This window comes from Protomyctophum bolini (genome assembly GCF_963924005.1).
Source record: "Protomyctophum bolini genome assembly, chromosome: 7".
Taxonomy (NCBI): domain Eukaryota; kingdom Metazoa; phylum Chordata; class Actinopteri; order Myctophiformes; family Myctophidae; genus Protomyctophum; species Protomyctophum bolini.
The window spans coordinates 12,952,796-12,973,824 of NC_137868.1; the positions used below are offsets into that span (position 1 = coordinate 12,952,796).

The following is a 21,029-nucleotide window of genomic DNA, read 5'->3' on the forward strand; positions in this document are numbered from 1 at the left end:
CAATGGAATGGACGGAACTAGCATAGTATAATTGAAGTTCTTATTTATTGTTAATCTTATCTTATTATATCATTAAATCTTAGTGTTTTGCCAATCATTTGGGGGCCTACTTATAATACCCTCTTAGCCCACCAGTGCCCACAGGTTGAGAACCACTGCCATAGACTGTTTGATGAGTTGTTCTGCCTCCAATGTTCCCGTTGGGCCTCTACTGACAGGTGAATACTAAACCTGGAACTATATTATGTCCTACAGCTCTGGAAGACCAGAAACGTTTGTTTCCGTTAGTACCCCATTTCCATCTCCCTGCTCGGCTTGAACCTTTCTATCATTCATGTCGCTCCCCTGCCCAAAAGCGGTGTCTGCTGGCATCTCTTCCACGTCAGCTTCTGCTCCGCTACATCCTCCAGAGTTGAGACGGAGCTCTGCATATTCGGCCGTCTTGGAAGCCAGTCCTCTGATCTCCCCTTCCTCACACTGGCCCTCTGACCTCGCCTGTAATTCTGCAAAGTCCACGGTGGCGTAATGGAGAGTGTCTCCATCATCTTCTTCACCATGAAGACATTCTCCATCACCTCCTTGATCACCATGGAGACCATCTCCATCACCTCCTTGATCACCAAGGAGACACTCTCCATCACCTCCTTGATCACCATGGACACCCTCTCCATCACCTCCTTGATCACCATGGAGACATTCTCCATCACCTCCTTGATCACCATGGAGACATTCTCCATCATGTCCTCCACCATGGGGAGTCTCTCCATCACCTCCTTGATCACCATGGACACCCTCTCCATCACCTCCTTGATCACCATGGAGACCCTCTCCATCACCTCCTTGATCACCATGGAGACCCTCTCCATCACCTCCTTGATCACCATGGAGACATTTTCCATCATGTCCTCCACCATGGGGAGTCTCTCCATCACCTCCTTGATCACCATGGAGACATTCTCCATCATCTCCTCCACCATGGGGAGTCTCTCCATCACCTCCTTGATCACCATGGAGACCCTCTCCATCATCTCTTCCACCATGGGGAGTCTCTACATCATCTGCTCCACCCACCATCAGCATGGCTTTATTGGCATAAATAGCCTCCACTTGTGCTGAGGTGGCCTAAAAGGACACAAATAGGGCGCATTTTAATGGTCTAGGGATGGAGAACGTCACTGCGATATTGGATTGTGCAGTCAGTCATGGATAATTGTGTATATAACTAGAAACGTACAGTAAAAGCAATTTACGTTCTACTCACATACTCCAAGCACATTACCTCATTAGTAGCCAACGGCTCTGACGTCTCTTTCAGTCCTATTTTAGGAGTCTTTTTCCTGCTTGAGACCAAAGCAAAATGTCATTCTTGAATACAAGGAAAAAGCTAATTATTATAAATTAAAAATGTCATGAAGTTCATATTCAAGGTGAGTGTAAGGTGTCAAACACCTGCAAATGATCTCCATAAGGACACAGAGGAGCATCATTCCCACAGCCCCCACAGCAGAGCCAATCAACAGAGAGGTCGTATGGACGCCTACAAGATACAATCAAATATTACGCAATTTCTGTAAGACAGAAGATGCATTAACTATATATGTATATTGTTTTACTACCTGGTTGAGTCTCAATGGAGGACATGTTGAAAGCAAAACTATCAAATCCCATTGTGTTGGTACTGAGGCAGACTAAAGTGGGAATCTCTTCTTCTACGACTTCACGCAAAGTGATGAGGCTTCTCAGAACTGTGTTGCTCAGGAACAAATCTTTAATGGTGATGTCGCCGGAGCCATTGACCGATTCTCCAGCTAATTCCCACTGCAGAGAGGGAGGCGGGTTACCGTGGCTCTCGCAGGAACATCTGATTTGAGACAAAATCCTGACGCAGCCGGAGGAGGTCAGGATCACAGGAGCAACTGCAAATATATCAACGTGTATTATAGTTATGAAGCAAAGGCCAAAACAGTCTCCAGATGAAAGATGTCATGTCAAGATGCCAATGTCAAACATTCCAAAGATTGAGATCAAATATTGCCTGCACACTGGAAAGGAATCACAACGTTGAAATAAAATGAAGCAAATCTAAATCAAGGTACGGTAAATTCAAATGAAATTAGATAATGTGTCTTACATTTGACATCAATACTAATGGGCTCTGAGTGGTCAGCTCCATGGATGTTCTGAGCTTGACAGTAGTACTCATCGCTGGAAAGCTTGGTGACATTGAAGGTGAAGTCCTTCTCAAAAGCAATGGCCTCCTCCTCTCCTCCCTCCACTCTGTACCAGGTGTAGTTGTCCACTGCTGGGTTGGCTTCACTGCTGCAGCTCAGTGTTACAGAGCTACTGTCTGGTACTGGACCAGAGGGACTTACTGACACTGATGTGTTCTTGGGAGAATCTGAAAACACATGTCTTTGTCAGACTTTGATGAAAGAGATCACTTATTATGGATTTAGTATAGTATTTTAATTGCCAGGAGGATGGCAATTAAAAATACTATTATTCAGTATTATAAAATACTGAATGACAGTAAAACAATTTAGGAACATGTATTCTTTAAGTTAACAGTAGATGTACAGTATGAGTGGTATTCAGTTGATGGAAACAATGTTTCCATTATGGGCATCTGGAAATTACATCTTGATAAGCAAACACCCCACTATGGCAAAAGAGAACAAACATCTACACACAATCTCCACACTGGCACGCATGTAGACAGACAGACCTCAGTGATGAGGACATAGACAGGAGGTTGTCAGGACAATGACTTTCTTGTCAATGGCCCAGACACTATAGTGTGTAGCCCATGACTGACTTGTTGGACCCAAACCATGTGTGGCATGGCACAGCTGTACGTGAGTAATTGTCGCTTCAAAACATATAGAGCCATATTCAGTGCATACAGGAAATGTACTGTTTTGGTGTGATGTGAGATTGCAGATTGGTGCACATCAGTGGTATTATCGTGTTAAACAAACTTACAGGTCTGGGCCGTGGCTCAGCGGTCCAGGCACCTTGGCTGGTAATCCAGTCTCTCTCCCCATTTCCTGTCAGCCCACTGTCTATCCCTCCATAAAAAAACTATAAAATAAAGACGGAGCCACAAAAAAACTTACAGTAAATATCAAGTTCCACTGGTGTTGATATATCCTCCCCGTGGTGGTTTCTTGCTTGGCAGTAGTAGTTTCCACTGTGGCTCAGATCGGCACCGTCTATAGTAATGGTCTGTCCATGTCCATATTCTACCATGTCCTTGCTGTCTCCGTCAGCTCTGTACCAGGTGTAGTTGGACACAGCCGGGTTGGCTTTACTGCTGCATGTCAGAGTCACAGTGCTTCCCTCTGGTACTGAAGTCAATGGACTGACTGACACTGAGGTGTCCTTGGGCGCAACTTGGAGACAATGGAGACACAAACTCATATTGTTAGATAAATGTAATTTTCTTTTTCTTTTCCATTCTCTTGCTGACATCACGATGATCAATTGAACCTTAATAATAATAACTTACATTGCACATCTATCTGAATGACTGAGGAATTTTGGGTCCCATATTTGTTTCTGGCTTCACAGTAGAACTGGCTGCTGTGTTCTGAGACCTTGATTGAAAGCATCCTCCTGAAACCCACTGATGTCACCTGATCTCCGTCAACTCCGTGCCAGGTGTAGGTCTCCACAGCTGGGTTGGCATTGCTGCTGCAGGTCAGAGTCACAGAGCTGCCCTCCAGTACTGGGCCAGTGTGGCTGACTGATGTGTTATTAGGAGGATCTGGTAGAAATGTATACATGTAGCATAACACAGTGCAACCAACCGTAGCATAAAATACAATATGTGAAATGTAAAACAAAAGATATATACAAAACATATCGTCGGGAGGAAACCACCTAACTCGTTTTTTTTCTTCATAAATCATTGAACACAATTTACGTCTGTGTGTTGGTTAAAAACATATTGAACGAATGGAAAGTATTAAAAGGTGCTTCAGGCAAGTAATTGACAATATATAAAGTCACAACACCAACTTTGATGAGGCAATATTTGTTTGGAGTTGGTAGTTTCTTCCTGACAGCAGAGATATATTATATACTGTACTTACAAAGAATATTAATGGTCAAACTTCTTTCAAGTGAGAGGTCACTGATGCTAGACGGCCGTTTGTAGAGAGCAGTGCAGGAGATCTTCTGTCCATGATGGAGGTGAGAAGTGACGAAGGTCAGATTAGAGGTCATGATTTGGCTTTGGATTTTCTCCTCAATGTCACCGAGGCCGGTTGTCCACATCAGAGTTGGGGGAAGAATGGGACAGGGGACTGCAGCCGTGCATTTCAAAGTCACTGAGGTCCCTGCCTTCACCTCCACCCTGGATGGTGTTATGGTCGGTCTGGGCAGAGTATCTAAAGCGCAAAGATGGGAAATTTGCTAGATCAAACAGGTTGGCCCATTGGCATATAGGTTGAGGTATAGGGACTGTATGTCCCTATGGGACATACAGTCCACTATCTATCAATATATATTTTATAATATTATCCGCTTAACCAAACATTCTGCTTCTGACAAAAATAAAATGCTACAGCACAGCACAGCACAGCACAAACACTGGCTACCATCCAATTAAGGGGCAGAACCATTTCAGTCCCCCAAAATAGCTAAAAACTGTTGTTGACAATTTGACATTCTGATCATCATTCGATCAGGAGAATCTGGCACCATTAGAAGGGCAGAAACAGGAGGATATCAGGCAGACTTAATATGAATGGCTTGCCTTAGTGATTCTAACTGTGAGATTTGAACTTACATTATTTTAGGCACATACTGTATAGGAGACAACTCTCCACATCTAAGCAACCATATGGCCACATGGCACATGCCATACTAAACACATGATGGTACTACACTGCTCCAACTGCAAGTGTGGCCCTACCAATGTTAAAACCAAACTTACGCCCTAGGGTTAGCCAAGAGGACAAAATAAAAAATAAAAAACAGAAGTGAAAACCTTTTGCGTTAATGTTGACACTTGCTCTATAGCTGAACTTCAGATCGTTATCACATTCAAGTCTGAAGAAATAGTCTGCGTAATGGTATGGAACGTTGTTGAAGATGGTGGTGCAGTCCTTCTGAAGCAAATTCCCTGTCAGGTTGCCCTGGAAGATGTTTGAAATCGCATTTCCATTGGTGAGACTGGAATCAAACACTCGCGTTCGCCTCCAGCCTCTTCTCCATATAGCTTTACAAGAAGAATCCAGGTAGGAATCCCATCCAGGGCCAACGAGAAAATTACAGGGGATGATCACACAGGAACCACTCAGTGCGTCTATACTGTGAGGCATGAAGGCTACCCAGTCTTGGCATAAAATACCTGGGAAGCATGATAAAACATAATTAAATTCAGATATAAAAGAAAATGAATCATCAAACTATTAAAATGTGAAGTATCACACCTTGAAGTAGACAGGATATGAGGATGAATTGAAGAAGTGCAGCCATCTGTAAGAAAAATATATCTTTTATAGAATTTAATGCAGTTTGTCTAGTTCAGTCTACTCTATAGTATCATGAATTGCCTTTAGAGAATGCCAAGGTTTTAACTCTTACCTCAAAACCAAGGATGAAGTTCATAGTAATCCACCTTCGTCTTCTAGACTACAAGCTAATTCTGTAACAAAACAAATGTTTCCTCTATCCCTTCTGAACCTGCATACAGATAAATATTCCAAACTGATCTACACACTCCTTTAGATACTGAGTCTAATTTCAAATGTATTCTGAATCGGATTTATCCTAATTGACACTTTACCATCGTTGACAAATCAAACAGTTCCAATTGATGCCACATTCCAGAATGTTGGTTTGACAGGGTGTTCAGCCACAACAGATGTCAGGGGGAGTGGCACACAGCACAGATTTTTTTGTTTCTTTCATAAGTCTCCATCTCCTTTAAAACACGACTTCAGTTGTTCCTCCCAGACACTAGTTCTGTTTTCTATTTTCGTATTATGTACTTTTCTGAATTTCTTGAAAAGGTCCTGCCTGAATACGTCACAACTTATAAAAGAGATTTTTAGTAGACTACAAAAAGTATAACGAGGGGGGGGGGGGGAGAGACAGTATACACTACAGTAAACAGAATGTTGTTGTTACTAAAGATGCATTTCACAAACATTTTAAGTAAATGATGTAACACACATCATAGTATACTAGTTATTGAATATCCAAACAACATAAACAGAATGAATATGTTAGTACTACATACTGTACTCTAATAGTAATCTATACCTCATTTCAACAAGATTATTAACGTTTTAACTTATTAAAGTAAGATGCCATAATTCAAAGAACACTACTGCACGTTTTGGGTCCTCAGCAATATAAAAGTGTAAAGTTAATCAAATGAGCAATTCTGGATATATGTGAAGGACAGTCAGTCAGTGAGTCAGTCAGTCAGCCAGCCAGCTAGTCAGACAGACATTCTCAGAATGTATAGTCATTGATAATAAAATAAAGTTATTATATGAATATAAGACATTAATGTTAGAGTACAAGAACAGCAGTCCACACAGACAACCAAATCGTCCTGAACATAAATTTGTTCCATTAAACCAAACTGAAATCTATATTATTACTATAAGATAATTGATCATGATCACAAACTCAAATTATCTTGAGGACAGAAATAGAACATAAAGCATCTCAGTGTTAATTCATAGTCCATGAGTGGATGACAACATCCACACAGCGTGTATAGTGTATACAATGTATATAACAAAGGCGATGAAGCAACATTGTTTTATTTGGAATGAGGTCAAAGAAAGAAGTTATTTTGGTGGATTATTAGTGCTGTATTGACAAATAAGATGCAAAATGTCACTAGGTCATGTTCATATAATTACTTTAAATATTGTTTTAATAAAATATCGACTGGCCTTAAAGAGCTCGAACTATGGACAGTCTCAGAACAAAAGACTGGTTCACTGTGTCCAGTGACAGTCACAGTTGAGGAGCTTAGGGATAAAAACTGCATCACAAATATTTGGGCAAGTAGAATTTAGCCCAAGGAGTGATTTTTTCATTAGCAAACTAAAACTAATGCTTGGAATGCATTCAGAATCATGAAAACTCCCTAGTTTGACACGTCACACGCTGCTTAAAGCATAATGCCATTTCGGCTGTTAATGGTGGCCATATGGATTTGGTCGCTGTGGAGACCCCTAAATCATTAGAGCGTGCCCTGGGCTACATCTGTGCAAAATTTGAATTAGCGAAATATCCTCCACTAAAAAACCAAAACAGAGCCCAGAGAGAAAACATGACATTAGTAGTAAGGTGAGACAACAGACAAACACAATTTGTCTGTTCGCTACTGTTGTCCTTCTGGTGTGCTGTAAGTAACACATTCAGGTTTCCATCATCGTAACGATGTACATAATGTACATAACACCGGACAGTTTGAACATCCTCAGGTGGAAGTTAAGTCATTATGCCACACATACAGGATGACAGGATAACATGACAAAGAAGTGAATATAATTACTTTTTTATGTTAGTGCATTTCACAACGTTTTGCGTATAGCTGCAGCAAAGAACATATCAGCTATTATGGATAGTAATGTCAAACTAAATATTCAAACTACTTTGGTCCGGTTGAGTGTAATTAGTGGGGCTTTTAGACAAGCCATCTTCTATAGTATGGCTTTTATTCATATTTGTGATGACATAGTATGTATACTTTTGTTTTCGCAGCTGCTCGGATCTGAGAGGACGTAGTTGGACTGAGTATGCCAAGGATTGCACCCAAGACCTCTACATTTGGACAAATTGGGCAGAAACACTACACTTGGGGACTACATCAGGCTTGGAGTATTTGGGAAAAGGCCTGTTCCATTTGCCATCTCGACCCATGGAAATTAATCAGTCAGGGAAGGTGTACTGTATAAGCATGCGAATAATCTAGCCGCACTGTATACAGCCAGGGCCGCTTTTAGGGTAGATCGAATGGTGCCCTCGCGCATGGCAGCGTTTTGATTTTTTTTTTTTTTTTTAATAAATAAAAATAAACACTTTCCATCTCAGATATTTCACATGACAGATTTGAGTGCCTCCCTCCCAGCCCCAGGCTCCTCTATTCTATACTCTTCTATAGGCTCAGCCGCTCAGTCTGCGTGAATTTCTTTGCACACCGGCCGGCTTTTTGCACCGGCCATCATTTGGTTACATACAGTTCCATGCAGTAATCCTTTTTTAGTATGGTAAACAATAAACATTGCAGGCAATGCATTTTGATTTAATTGTAAGAGGGAGCGTATCAACACACAGGTGTAACCACGACATGTTCTGATTGAGCATGGGGAAGCAGCGGACATGTATGATTTCATTATAAACTGTAGGCCTATGTACCGGTAGATTTTCACCCAATGAAAATTTACACTTCACAGATTATAGGCCATTTGGAATTAGAACAATCGGTTAAAGACCGAGAATATCAACCTTTTTGTTGCAGACTTGTTGCGCCGAGGTGTTTTATAGTAGGCTACTATACTTGTGAGGACCTGGCTGCACGCCCCGCCGCGCACCGAAAATGGATGATCTGCAAACTCAACATGGTGAACACGCATATAATAATATAAATGAGGGCTGAGGCTGATTAAGTTTGCATATAACGGCCCATGGGCCGTTATATGTATAGGTATGTATAGGTATAGGTATTACTTTTGCTGCGAGCGCAGGGCCTCGCACAGAAATCTCGCACAGGGCCTCGCATTTCTCCCAGACGCCCCTGTATACAGCACAGAAGAAATGAATGAATTAGTGTATGAATATCCTTTTAATAGTGCAGTCTTAACAGTGTATGTTTTCATTCAAATATAAATCACATCCATATTTACATCACCAAATAAGTTAAATATTAAAACTGAATGCAGTGTTTGTAGAGTTCGTAGCACGCACTTCCTGTAATACTTGACTCTGACCACAAGGGGGAGATAAAGTTCCACAGCAGTTCAGTAGTGTACTTGTGCAAGCCCCGGGGCACCATTACAGGAAAACAGTGCCCTTGACCCTGCCACATCACCTAGGAATCCTCTTGACCATTTGGCATTCATATCCACCACACATTAAAGTCTCATGCAGGCCAAGCAAGGTCTCATAATCCTGGGTTCAAAGTAGCTTCTGAGTCGGGTCAGAGGTTTGCAGGATAAACTAAGCAAACTGTTCCCTTAGATATGGTAAACAATTGTATACAGTGTGTATTGCCAGGTCAGTAGCTCCAATCATGGCTCACAGAGTTGAGGTCAGTAACGACTGTGCTCGTCTGTCGCTGTGACAATGACATCCATCCAGATCCTCATGGCTTCAGCGCTGGGAGCCACGAGGAAGAAGAGGCGTTCGTACGTCTTCACACAGAATGTCAGACTGGGCCTTGGAGACTGGGAGAAAGGAAACACCAAGTAAAAGGTTTTGCAAATGTCAAGTCACATTGTTATTACAATGATTTTGTTTTGGTTCTTCAACATTGTAGCAGCTATAACATTAACAAAGAAGAAGTAATAAAGAATATGTGTGTAAGGACTAGGACTATATGTACATTAGTCATAATGTACCCATGGTAAGTGCCTATTTGGTTTGACATAAGTACAGTACCTACATACAGTAATAGTAACAGAGGGTAAACTAAAAAGAGGTTTGGGGGGGTTTGTCTGTCGAATCTGTCAGCGCTCAGAGTGTATGTTCAAGGTACTACAATACCTCTAGCGACCTTTGTCAACTGCAGAGGTAGTAGTGGCAGGGAAAACCTTTCTCTGCATGGTCCCTCTTTCTTCAAGAAAAATGCTGTGTGAGCTCCATGACTGTGAAGCTGAGCTATGCGTATGAATAGCCAATAATATATTTGAAGAGGAAAAAGACTACTGCTGTTCAACAAAAAATAGGTCACATCTTTCTTAGGATTCGAGCCGGGCTCAGGCCAAATGTTTGTCTGCTGGGCCGGGTCAGGCTCAAATCTTTAGGCCTGATTAAAGCTGCAGTCATAGCAGCTTGACTAGATGCTAATCTTAAATTATCTTATGTTTTTCAGTCTACACAGACAGAATGTGTGACAACTGCCCTCTAGTGGATGAATAGGTATATAGCCTCATGGTTCTGAATCAACCTGAGGGATATTATAAATGCATATGGCCGAGCATAGACATGGTAACGCCCCACCTGCCTCTGATTGGCCTACAGACACTGAAAAAGACTGGCTGGAAAATGGAAATTTAGAGTTTACATATAGTACACATAGTGCATGCATACATTTTCCTTAATGATTATATCTGGTTTCAGTATTTATTTATGATGTGTTTTCTCTATTATTAAGGTTATTGTAGCGGTCAATTTAAACGTTGAGAACCCCTGGTATAGAGGATTCAAACCCACAGTGTCAACAGTGGTGGGCAAGAAACGTACCACTGTTCCACATGGGCCAGGCCACCCATATCTGGATTTATTTATCTGTCCAATGCTAACATTTTAAAGCAATTGTCACTGTTAGCTACAGTATATAACTGACATATTGCGCATCCTTAATCAAAAATATGAAAAATGTAAATACTCAGAAGGGGGAAAAGTGAAATCCTGCTGGTCAGCAATCTGACCAGCAGCATCAGGGGTTATGACCCTGTACAAATCCTGTTATAAGTGCTCACTTATAACAGCTTTTTCACTTTTAATTAATTTCAACATGAGTTTGATCAAAACAGGAAAGAGAAAACCTTCTGCAAGGGCAGTGGAGGTTTCTAATGATCATAACCTAAACTGACACACTGCTATTTACTCACCGTTGTGGCTGTACGTAGATGGTCATAGTACACTTCCTCTATTGCCTGGAAGTATATCACCCCCTTCAGTTTCCTCTCATCACAGTCTGCAGCATGAGAACAGAGAGAGTACAGTGTGCGGTAAATATAGACTGACTACAAAATTGTGATTTGCAATGGCTCCATTCATCATGAGTGACTGAACTACACAAGAAGACTTCATTTGATTTTAGCCAATCACAACGCATTGTGAGCATGCAGACCTGCTGTTTTCGTGACACCGGCGTGCAACTAATAAATCAGGCTTCGTTCTGCTGGCCTTGTCTGACCTGTGTAGTACGCTAGTCGTCGGTGGTCCATGTCAAACAGGAACCATCTCCTCCTCCAGGTCTTCACCCTGCCCCCTCGTTTGGTCAGAAAGCCGGCGCAGCGCCGTGGCGTCATGCGCAGACCCATGCACCCAGCCACCCCGTGACCCAGCGACTCCACATGGGCCCGGAGGTCAAAGTTCGGAGAGAGGAAGAGGGGGAGGCTGTGCTGCTGAAAACACACACACACACGCACACACGCACACAAACACACACACACACACACACACACACACACACACACTGAGTGTCCACTCCGTTCCTCTAAGCCTGACTTCTACTTGGTTGCGTGCCAGTGTCACGCACCGAAAATAGCTGATCAACAAGCTCACAGCGTGTCACACTGTGACGACTTGTGAACTTATATCATACCTATATCATACCTATATCATATTATATCATACGTATATCAGCTGTTTTCAGTGAGCGACACCCACCCACAAATAAGTATAACTCAGGTTTAGTCAACGCCATGTTGATCTGATAAGATCGATGGATAGGAAAAAACAAGTATTGTGGCGTTCAGAGTATGGGTTTTTATGCCATTCAGACTATCATTGGCTTAGGAGTCAGCCAATCATGACTAGGTCGCTAGTAAGGTCGCAACTAAAATCGTCTATACGGTCGTCAGTAGTGGTGGGTACAAATGTAGTCCAGGCGCTTTTCAAGCACCTAGCAAAAATGGCAATTAAATCTACACCACGTGTAGTAAGTTGGAACTAGCCTCTGTCTGACTTGAGGCTGATACTTGGTGCTGTAGTTGGTTACCTCTGGGGAGGTGGGGACCGGCTGCTCCTGTGGGTCAGGGCCTGTCCTCGGTGGTGTCTCTGGCTCTGGCTCTGATGGCTCTGTTCTGCTGGGAGAGCTGAGCTCTCTCTGTCGTCTCTCCTCCACCAACAAACGCCGCCGCTCTTCCTGCACACACACACACACACACACACACGCGCACACGCACGCGCACACACACACACACACACACACACACACACACACACACACACACACGAATGAGGTTGGGATATTTTTACATATCCCCTCAAGGTTTGCATCAAAGAACTCTGTTGCATGAAACATGGGCATGGTGCTCTCTGTAAAAAAAAGTTGTGTCCATACAGAGTTCTGTTATCGAGTTCTGCTATATTCACATGGCTGCCATTTTATGCTTACTTACGTTATAAAACAGAAACACATTAGAAGCACATTATTTCACACCACAACAGCGGAAGTAAGAAAACAAAAAAACAAAAAAAGAGTGACTACATTGTTGTAAAGCCGACTTGAAAAACAAGCAATCTAATCGCAAACAACCTTGGCAGTGAACTCACAAGGCTTCACCGCAGAGCCAAATCACAAGCATATGGCTGAACATTTACCGTCCTAATTTGTGGCCCATACTGAATACATGCATTAGAAGAGGCCGTCCAGCCATCTGCTTGCTGGCTGTTTTCTTGGTCCGGTGGTCACGTGTGAGTTGCGTGGGTGTCAGTCAGCGGTCAGACAGCCATGTCTAATGCTGTGTGTCGGTGGCGATTAGGAATGTCTGTCAGTCAGTGTTGCTGCAGGTGACTCACCCTCTCTCTGAGCAGTCTCTCTCTCTCCGCCTTGGCCTCCCTCAGCCTCTTCTCTATCTCCACCAGGTCCAGCAGTCCCAGGCACGGGCTGCGGGCATGACAATACATTGTTTAAAGCAACGTTGAGCATGATATAAGTCAAAATATTATTGATCATCTTTATCTTATGTGTCTGTGCGCTGTGAGAGTGGAAGCAGAAGTAATGATTCCGTTCACGCTTTTTGTATGCAGAAGCAGGTCTCAAAAATCACACTAATAGAATATAAACATTTACAAACAAAACAGATTCTGCTAATATGCATCATTTAAAATATAATGTCCTGGTATTTTTAGATAGAGAACTGCCATCAACGGTAATAATACTCATTTCACTTTCCCAATTTTCTGTTCTTTTACAGAGCTAGCCTCTGCAGGAAGCTAGCTGTCTATAAGAGGGGGTGTGTGTGTGTGTGTGTGTGTGTGTGTGTGTGTGTGTGTGTGTGTGTGTGTGTCAGTCAGGAGCTAATTCTGCCTAACCATTGTACCTATCACAGGCCTAGATTTATTGTGCAAACTGCCAGTAGGCTAGAAGTACCTTCACTTCATGCTTTATACTAATTAAATAAGTTCTCTATTATTTAACTTTAATTTCACAATGGAAGTCAAGGAAACGTCACTGATGTCATGGGCTGGTCACATGAATGTGTAAAAAAAAAGGAAAAATGTCATATGCACAGTTTGCACACTGCTAGTGTGACTTCAACCAACTTTATGTAGTTCTTAAAAACCATTCACATCCACAAAGACTGTCCGGTGTAGAATGGAATGTAGTATCAGTAACATTCCTTTTCTATGCTCTCCATGAAACGTCTTCAAGTGTATCAACCCTCACCCCCCCGCACTGTATTTTTATTCCTTTGACATCCATCAAAAGAGCTACACAACTGACCTGGCAGCGCGAGAGCTGCTGGCGCTGTTGCATGGCGTGAGGAGCCCGCCGCCATTGCTATGCCCAGGTCGGTGCCCATTGCTGAACCCATTGCTTAGTCTGTGGGACGTGAGGGGGGAAGCAAGGGCCTCTGGGCTCTGGCTGTCTGGCTCTGTCCTCAGTAGGCCTGCATGGGAAAGAGAAGAGCCAAACACACCAGGACAATACACATTAAGGTGCAAATTGTGTTACATAAGGTGGCACGAGGAAAGCAAAGCAATGAGATACTAGGATGGGAGAATTTGTAGGGAGGAATCACGCAATGAATCTACATACTAATTACATTAAAATTGGCAACCTAATCCATTGGTTCTCAACCTTTTCAGGCCGTGCGCCCCCCAAAATGAGCATAATGTGAACTGGGGATCCCCCTGCCCTGACAAGCACTTGGAATTCCAAGTTCCATAATGCAAGATGTAGGTCAGCTATTTTCACAATTTTAGCCTCGTTCTTAGGTAATATGTTTGAGCCCTTTTATAGTATAGACTATAGAGGGTATGCGTGTGACATCATCAATCAACATACCCGGAAGTTCTGCGGGAACGCCTACTGAGTGTCAAAAAACGACTTTCTGGCCTTGACAGCCCATACATCCAAACAAAAAGTCCTATCTGATTGCATTAAACTCACTTTACCACTCACTTTGCCACTCGATCTGCCATTCACTTTATGCATGCGCATACCCTCTATAGTTGGTTGATTCCTTAAATTGTCACTGAGATGTGCAGATACTGTATGTTGAATTGTTTATTGTTGAGTGAGAAAACAATGTTGTACATTAAGCTAATCATCTGGGGACCCCCCAAAATACATATTTGGGAACCTCCCTGGGGGTCCCGACCCACAGGTTGAGAACCACTGACCTAATCTACAAACTAGAAATATAATCTGTGTAATAAAGATGATTTTTGGCAATAGCACACACGCGCACGCACGCACGCACACACACACACACACACACACACACACACACACACACACACACACACACACACACACACACACACACACACACACACACACACACACACACACACACACACACACACACACACACACACACACACACACACACACACACACACACACACACACACTCACACACACACACACACACACACACACACACACACACACACAGTGTGACTACTGTGTCAGGTGTGTATAATGTTTGACTCGCAGCAGTGACTCAGTTTGAGTCACAGTAGTCAACCCAATAAACAGAAACTCTACTGGCTCATCCGGTCTATACAGGTAAGTCGTGCTTATAGCACAGCAATAACATGACACACCTTCGACTCAAACGAAAAGGGAGGGAGCTGAACAAACAGACGGACAAAATGGTAAGAATGGAAAGAGAAAGGCCCATTGTTACAGGTCAAAGTGCTCCTGGTTTAATAACATCACAAAAAAGAAACTAATAAATGCCAATCGCAGCTCACCTTGTACTGAAAGCGGCCTATCAGTGAGTTTGTTGCGGTGTGAGCTTCGTCGTCGGGGTAAACTTGCAGATTCTTTACATGGTTCCTGGCACAAAAGTAGCAGATTGTTGTGAAACATAAGCATAAATGAATGCAGTGACGTTAAACCTCATACAAATATGCATCCATCTGTGGTGATGCAAAGCATACCTGAGATGAACTGTGAATGGTTGGCGGAGAAAGTGACATCATGCAGGGGGCGGAACCTGTGATGTTTGACCAATCGTTGAGTGGCTTCTTTTCTTTTAAAATCTGATAGAAGAGTGACCAAAGTCAGACTCAGCTTTAAAAACTGCTGTAAAACAACAACAAAAACCGTTTTAAACTGTCATGAATCGGGCTAAAAACACCAATAGACTGTTTGACATGCTACAAAGCTGGAGTCAATGTTTAGCTGTAACAAATACTCTGCGAGAGGCAGACAGAACAGCAACAGACATATCATACATCTTGTCTCCACTTCCTAGCATCGTCCTAATGAGTTAAAGAATTATCGCTCTCACTATCTTCCCTTCCCTTCCCTCCCTCCCTCCCTGACTCACAAACACATGAGCAATTCAGTCAGCACATGTGCCATTAGTTTAACTCTTGTCTGTCTCTCTATTGCATGTCAGCATAGCTTCTCCAGCAGGTTCTCACGATAATCATCCAGGACGTTACAGTCACACTGTAGTCACACAGAGCCGGTTGTACAGTCAGACCTACTGCCTGCCCCTCTCTCCTCCTGTAGGCTGCCACTCCCTTCTGCCCTCCCTCCAGCTCTGTACATTCCCTAACCTAGAACCACTCAGTGAAATCCTGACAACACACACTATAGAGGCCCATAAATTCAACGGTTTGAGCTTACCGTTGCTTTTTTGTTGTTGCATGGACTTAAAAACTTCTTCCCAGCTTCTATTCCTCTCTGACATACAAAAGCAGACAGTCACCCACCCTTCGTCCCTCATATCTCTTACTCCTCCCTCTCTCCCTCCCTCTAGCTTGAGGTTCTCTCTCTCTCTCCCTCTCTACTCCTTCCCTGTCCCCGTCTCCTCCCCTTGTTTTAACTGGTGCTGTCATAATTCTTATCAAAGGCATACCATTGGTTGCACCACAAACCCTGACCACAGTTCAATTAGCATCTCATAACCACACACGTTGGACCACTAAATATAAATAAATTTGGTTACAGATGGTGTCATAAGAGCTTAACGTATCAAACGAGTCTATGGAAATTATTGAAGAAATAAACCAACAAATGAGTGAATAGTTTGATGAATAAATGGAATTGACCTGAAGATCAACAGACTCTGGTGATAGAGACATGGTATAGAGGATTAAAAAGATGTTTAACGTGCTGAAGCTCGGTAAAACGTGTTCTATTTCGTCCCTGCTGACCGCCAGAGGCGGTGCTTTAAGCACTGAATACGTCCCTTCGCGCATGCGCAGTCGAGTATTTATACCAACAATGTCAATTTTGACCCCGTGATGACCCCCGGAGTAGTCTATAACTTCCGGCAGTCACCTGGGGCTCAGTCCCTAATTTCTTCTCGCTGCGCAAGTTGTACACAGTACAGAGTTCTACAGCAGAATTGAACTGCATTGTTACAGAACTATTGAGTTGCTGGTAGTCCCGTGACCATTATTGGTCGGAGTAGCGACGCGCGTTCGCCCTCCAGGAACTGCGACTCTTCTTTACATCTTCTTTTCCCCGTGGGAACGAACAAAAAAAAAGGTAAGCAAACAACCCCTGTGCGCATAGGCTGCGTGCGCGCTGCTTCCCTGCCACACACACGGTTGCGTGCTACGATCGGTGACCTGATAGCGTCCCGTTCAGCACTAGTCAAAGCTGAACGGATAAGTTCGGGTCTCTTTGCCAGCTTACACTGTTTGATTCCCATGCATGCATTTAATTGAATTGTATGCTATGCTGCAGTGCTAGTGACGGCAAGCGTAGCGCTGCCCGCTCCCAGCACGTTAGCCGACATTGCTAAATTGCTATTGTTTATTGTTTAGTTTTCTGTTTAGCCCGTGTCTGCGACGCGGCACGCCGCAGCACGGTGCAACTCGAGTAACACTCATTCTGTGTACTGTAGTGTACTTATTTAATGATACTATTAAGCTTATAGTTTAAGTTTGGCGTATCTTGGAGGGTACTTCAGTAACCCCGGATATGTGAATTAGCTTGACTGATTTGGTCGTCACTGTTTTCAAGAGTGTACTTTAATTTCGGCATAGAGTCACTGCCTCTTTATAGGTTGTTGTTTGTTAAATTAGATATATGTAACTATACGTTGTATTATTATTATTATTATATACTAATTAATAATATAATATTGATAGTATATATTAATATAATAATAATTATATATTATATATATTATTATTATATACTGTATATAATTATATATTATATATATTGTATTATTGTTATATACTATATATAATTATATATTATATATACTGTTCTATCGCTGTTAAAGCACCCCTTAGCCGGCATAGGTGGCGTGCGCGCCCCCTTCCTCCAGCTAAGCGGCCTTTAGCACAGCCAACAGTAGCCTCTGCTGGCACAGGCAGCGTCTGCGCTCCCTCCCTCCAGCATACGGCTCCACCCCTAGCAACCACTAGCGTCCGCGCTCTGGGCTACATCTGTGGGTTACCGATGGACGAACCCTGCCACCACCTGTGCACCTCCTGTCAGGCTCCTCTGCGGCCAGAGGATGGGCATGACCTCTGCCCTGGGTGTCTTGGCCCCCAACATCTGAGGGAGGCACTCGGTGACAACCCATGCATGAACTGCACCATCATGCCCCGGGAGGTGAGGATAGCCAGGTTGGCACAGGTGGAGAAGGTGGACGGTGAGCTTCCCCCATTGGGCATGCTAACTCAACGCCAGACCAGGGCTTCCAAGCGTCGATCCACCACACCTGCTACCTCGACCCCTGCTTCCAAGAGAAGGGCGGGGCCTGACCATAGGCTAACATCTAAGGTCGACCAGATGTCTGCCGACCTGGCCCTAATGAGGGCCATGTTCATGGCCCGTCAGCCCGAGACCCAGCCGGAGGACGTAGAACCACCTACTCCGCCGATGCCACACCTGATCCCTGAGGGTCAGGACCCGGACACACTGTCCCTGGCGGCCTCAGCCACCCACTTCCACGACTATGACGAAAGTGAGGCGGATGGGGCAGAGGCGGCTTCCGAGGCCTCTGAGCAGGGCTCGTACTCATCAGCCCAGACCGGTCTGACTGAGACAGCTGGCGGCTCCATGAGGGCCGCCCTGTACATGGCTCTTGATCATCAGGGCCTGGCGGGACCGCAGCAGGCGGAGTCAGCCCCGTCAAGCCGTTTTTTCAAGAACAAGCCAGCCCCCTCTAGCTTTACCGTTCCTCACTCAGAGGACTTCCTGAAGGAGCTACACACTTGCTGGAGAGACTCGAAGGCTTGCTCTCGTCTCTCTGCCGATGGGCGTATGCTCGCGGCCATGGACAACCCGGAAGGAGTCGGCCTGCAGCGCATGCCGGCTGTGGAGCCCTGCATCGCTTCCTTAGTTGTCGACCCCGACGAGGCGCTACGGCAGGACACCAGGTGCCCCCGACCCCAGTGCAGGACCACCGACGACCTCCTCATAAGGGCTTATGATGCAGGAGCCCGTGCCGGGAGGATCTCCAACTCCCTGTCACACCTCATGCTCGCCCTCTCTGCATCTCTGCAGGCGAACAACGCGAGCGCAGAGCCCGCAGACGCCAACACCCTCTGCGACGCATCACTGGAGGCATTCGGCCTCATGTCAAGAGAGCTGGGACGGATGATGTCCACTCTCGTTCAGGCGCGGCGCCAAGTCTGGCTCTCTCAGGCCAACCTGACTGAGAAGACCAGGGCAACCCTGCGCGGTCTTCCAGTGGTGCCGGGAGCGATATTCGGCCCAGCTGCGCGGGAAGCGCTGGACCGCACAATCCGGGCCAGGGCGGACAAGGAGCAGCTGTCAAGCCTGAGGCGACAGCGCATGCCTCCCCCAGAGGGACCTCCCAACAGGAGCAGAGGACCCTCGGCCGCCACCCGAGCTCGCCTGCCACAGGCCCCCACTTGGGGCCAGCGCACTTCCCAGCGGACTGAACAGAGGCAGGGCCATAACCCTGGCCGGCCCTCTACTAGGCAGTTTCGTGCCCCGGGCCCTGGCGGACCCCCCCCCAGGGCCCCTAGGGGCCGGGGGGGCAGACGCTGAGACCACGCGGCCGGCCGTCGGATACTTTACACCTCAGCAGCTCAGGTACTGGGCTGCTCAAGCTTCGGACACGTGGGTGATTGCCACCTTAACCCACGGGTACAAGCTTCAGTTCCGACGCCGGCCCCCCACAGCCGGCCGGGTCAGAATGACCACTATAGCCGACCCGGCAAAGGCCCTTGCCCTAGACCAGGAGCTGTCCACCCTCCTGGCCAAGGGCGCCATCGAAGCAGTAGACCCCCGGGAGCACCCCAGGGGGTTCTACTCAACATACTTCCTAGTGCCAAAGAAGACAGGCGGTTTTCGCCCCGTCTTAGACCTGAGGGTGCTAAACAAATACATGAAGGTCATTCCGTTCCACATGTTGACCTCAAGGGACGTCCTGCAATCCATCGCCCACAGGGAATGGTTCACATCAGTGGACCTAAAGGACGCATATTTTCATGTCCCCATTGCTCGGCAACACCGCCAGTTCCTGCGGTTTGCCTATCGAGGCCGCCACTGGCAGTTCAGAGTGCTGCCGTTCGGGCTCTCCCTCTCTCCGAGAGTATTCACGAGGTGTGTGGCAGCGGCGCTGGCGCCTCTCCAATCACAGGGCGTCAAGATCCTGCCATACCTCGACGACTGGCTGATCTGCGCGCCATCCCAGGCGCTGGTAGCCGAGGACACAGCACGTCTCCTGTCCCATGCAGCCCGGCTGGGGTTAAAGGTAAATGTGGAAAAAAGTTGCCTGATCCCATCCCAAACCACAACATTTATTGGTCTGGCGTTACACACCAGAACGATGAAAGCCTGTCCGTCCTCACGCCGGGTGGACGACATTATAAAGTTTCTTCCCATGTTCCGGAGAGGCAGTCGGCTGTCGTTCATCACATTCCTCCGCCTCTTGGGCAAACTGACGTCCGTGGCGGCCGTTGTCCCCCTGGGTTTGCTGCGACTGCGCCCCCTGCAGAGGTGGCTGAACAGTTTTCAGTTGGACGCCGAGCGACACAGACACAAGAAGATAACCGTGTCACAACAGTGTCTACTCGCCCTAGCCCCATGGAGAGACAGGGCGTACCTGTCGAGTGGGGTCCCTATGGGGTCCATTCCCTCTCGCAGGGAGATCGTCACCACCGACGCTTGCCCCCTGGGCTGGAGTGCGGTGTGGCAGAGCAGGACAGCTCGCAACCAGTGGTCGGCGGAAGATCGCCAAGACCACATAAATGTGCTGGAGCTACGTGCGGTGCACATGGCCCTACAACGCTTCCTGCCATACTTGAGAGGCAGGTACATACTCATACGGTCAGACAACACCTCAACCGTATTCCACATAAATCACCAGGGCGGAACCAAGTCTGCACGACTGCTAGAGGTGTCCACAGACCTGCTGACGTGGGCGGCCCCCCGTCTCACCAGCCTACGGGCGGTGCACATACCAGGGGAGCGGAACCACCTCGCAGACTTCCTCTCCCGCCAGAAGCCCCCGTCAGGGGAATGGCGCCTCCATCCAGAGGTGGTGCACACCATCTGGGCCCGCTTCGGGAGAGCACAGGTGGACCTCTTCGCTTCAGGGGAGTCAACCCACTGCCCTCGCTGGTTTTCCCTAGCGGAAACCGTCAGTCCTCTAGGCCTGGACGCACTGGCGCACCCCTGGCCACAGGAGCTGCTC

At 45.8% G+C, this 21,029-nt stretch overlaps 2 protein-coding genes across 3 annotated transcripts in view; both read right to left on the reverse strand.

The window, feature by feature from the left end:
* On the reverse strand, positions 1-9,028 carry LOC308318571 (B-cell receptor CD22-like; the record flags this gene model as incomplete). The annotated part of the gene is made up of 12 exons (XM_080768187.1): positions 1-1,122; positions 1,280-1,340; positions 1,450-1,537; positions 1,617-1,916; positions 2,132-2,398; positions 3,117-3,392; positions 3,509-3,766; positions 4,095-4,391; positions 5,048-5,356; positions 5,439-5,484; positions 8,704-8,770; positions 8,964-9,028. The coding sequence occupies 12 exons, from the start codon at positions 9,026-9,028 to the stop codon at positions 250-252; spliced, it is 2,907 nt and encodes a 968-aa protein (XP_080624313.1). The 3' UTR covers positions 1-249.
* Positions 8,777-21,029, reverse strand: part of phldb3 (pleckstrin homology-like domain, family B, member 3) — a 25,305-nt gene continuing 13,052 nt past the window's right edge. The window contains exons 8-15 of one of the 2 annotated variants that reach the window (XM_080767803.1): positions 15,325-15,426; positions 15,136-15,220; positions 13,655-13,820; positions 12,727-12,814; positions 11,924-12,070; positions 11,117-11,324; positions 10,809-10,894; positions 8,777-9,419 (exon numbers count right to left, since the gene is read on the reverse strand). In XM_080767803.1, the coding sequence (XP_080623929.1) occupies positions 9,285-9,419; positions 10,809-10,894; positions 11,117-11,324; positions 11,924-12,070; positions 12,727-12,814; positions 13,655-13,820; positions 15,136-15,220; positions 15,325-15,426 (1,017 nt within the window). In that variant the 3' untranslated portion in view covers positions 8,777-9,284. Of the gene's footprint in view, positions 9,420-10,808; positions 10,895-11,116; positions 11,328-11,923; positions 12,071-12,726; positions 12,815-13,654; positions 13,821-15,135; positions 15,221-15,324; positions 15,427-21,029 lie in introns of both variants that reach the window. The other variant, XM_080767802.1, reaches the window with a different exon arrangement.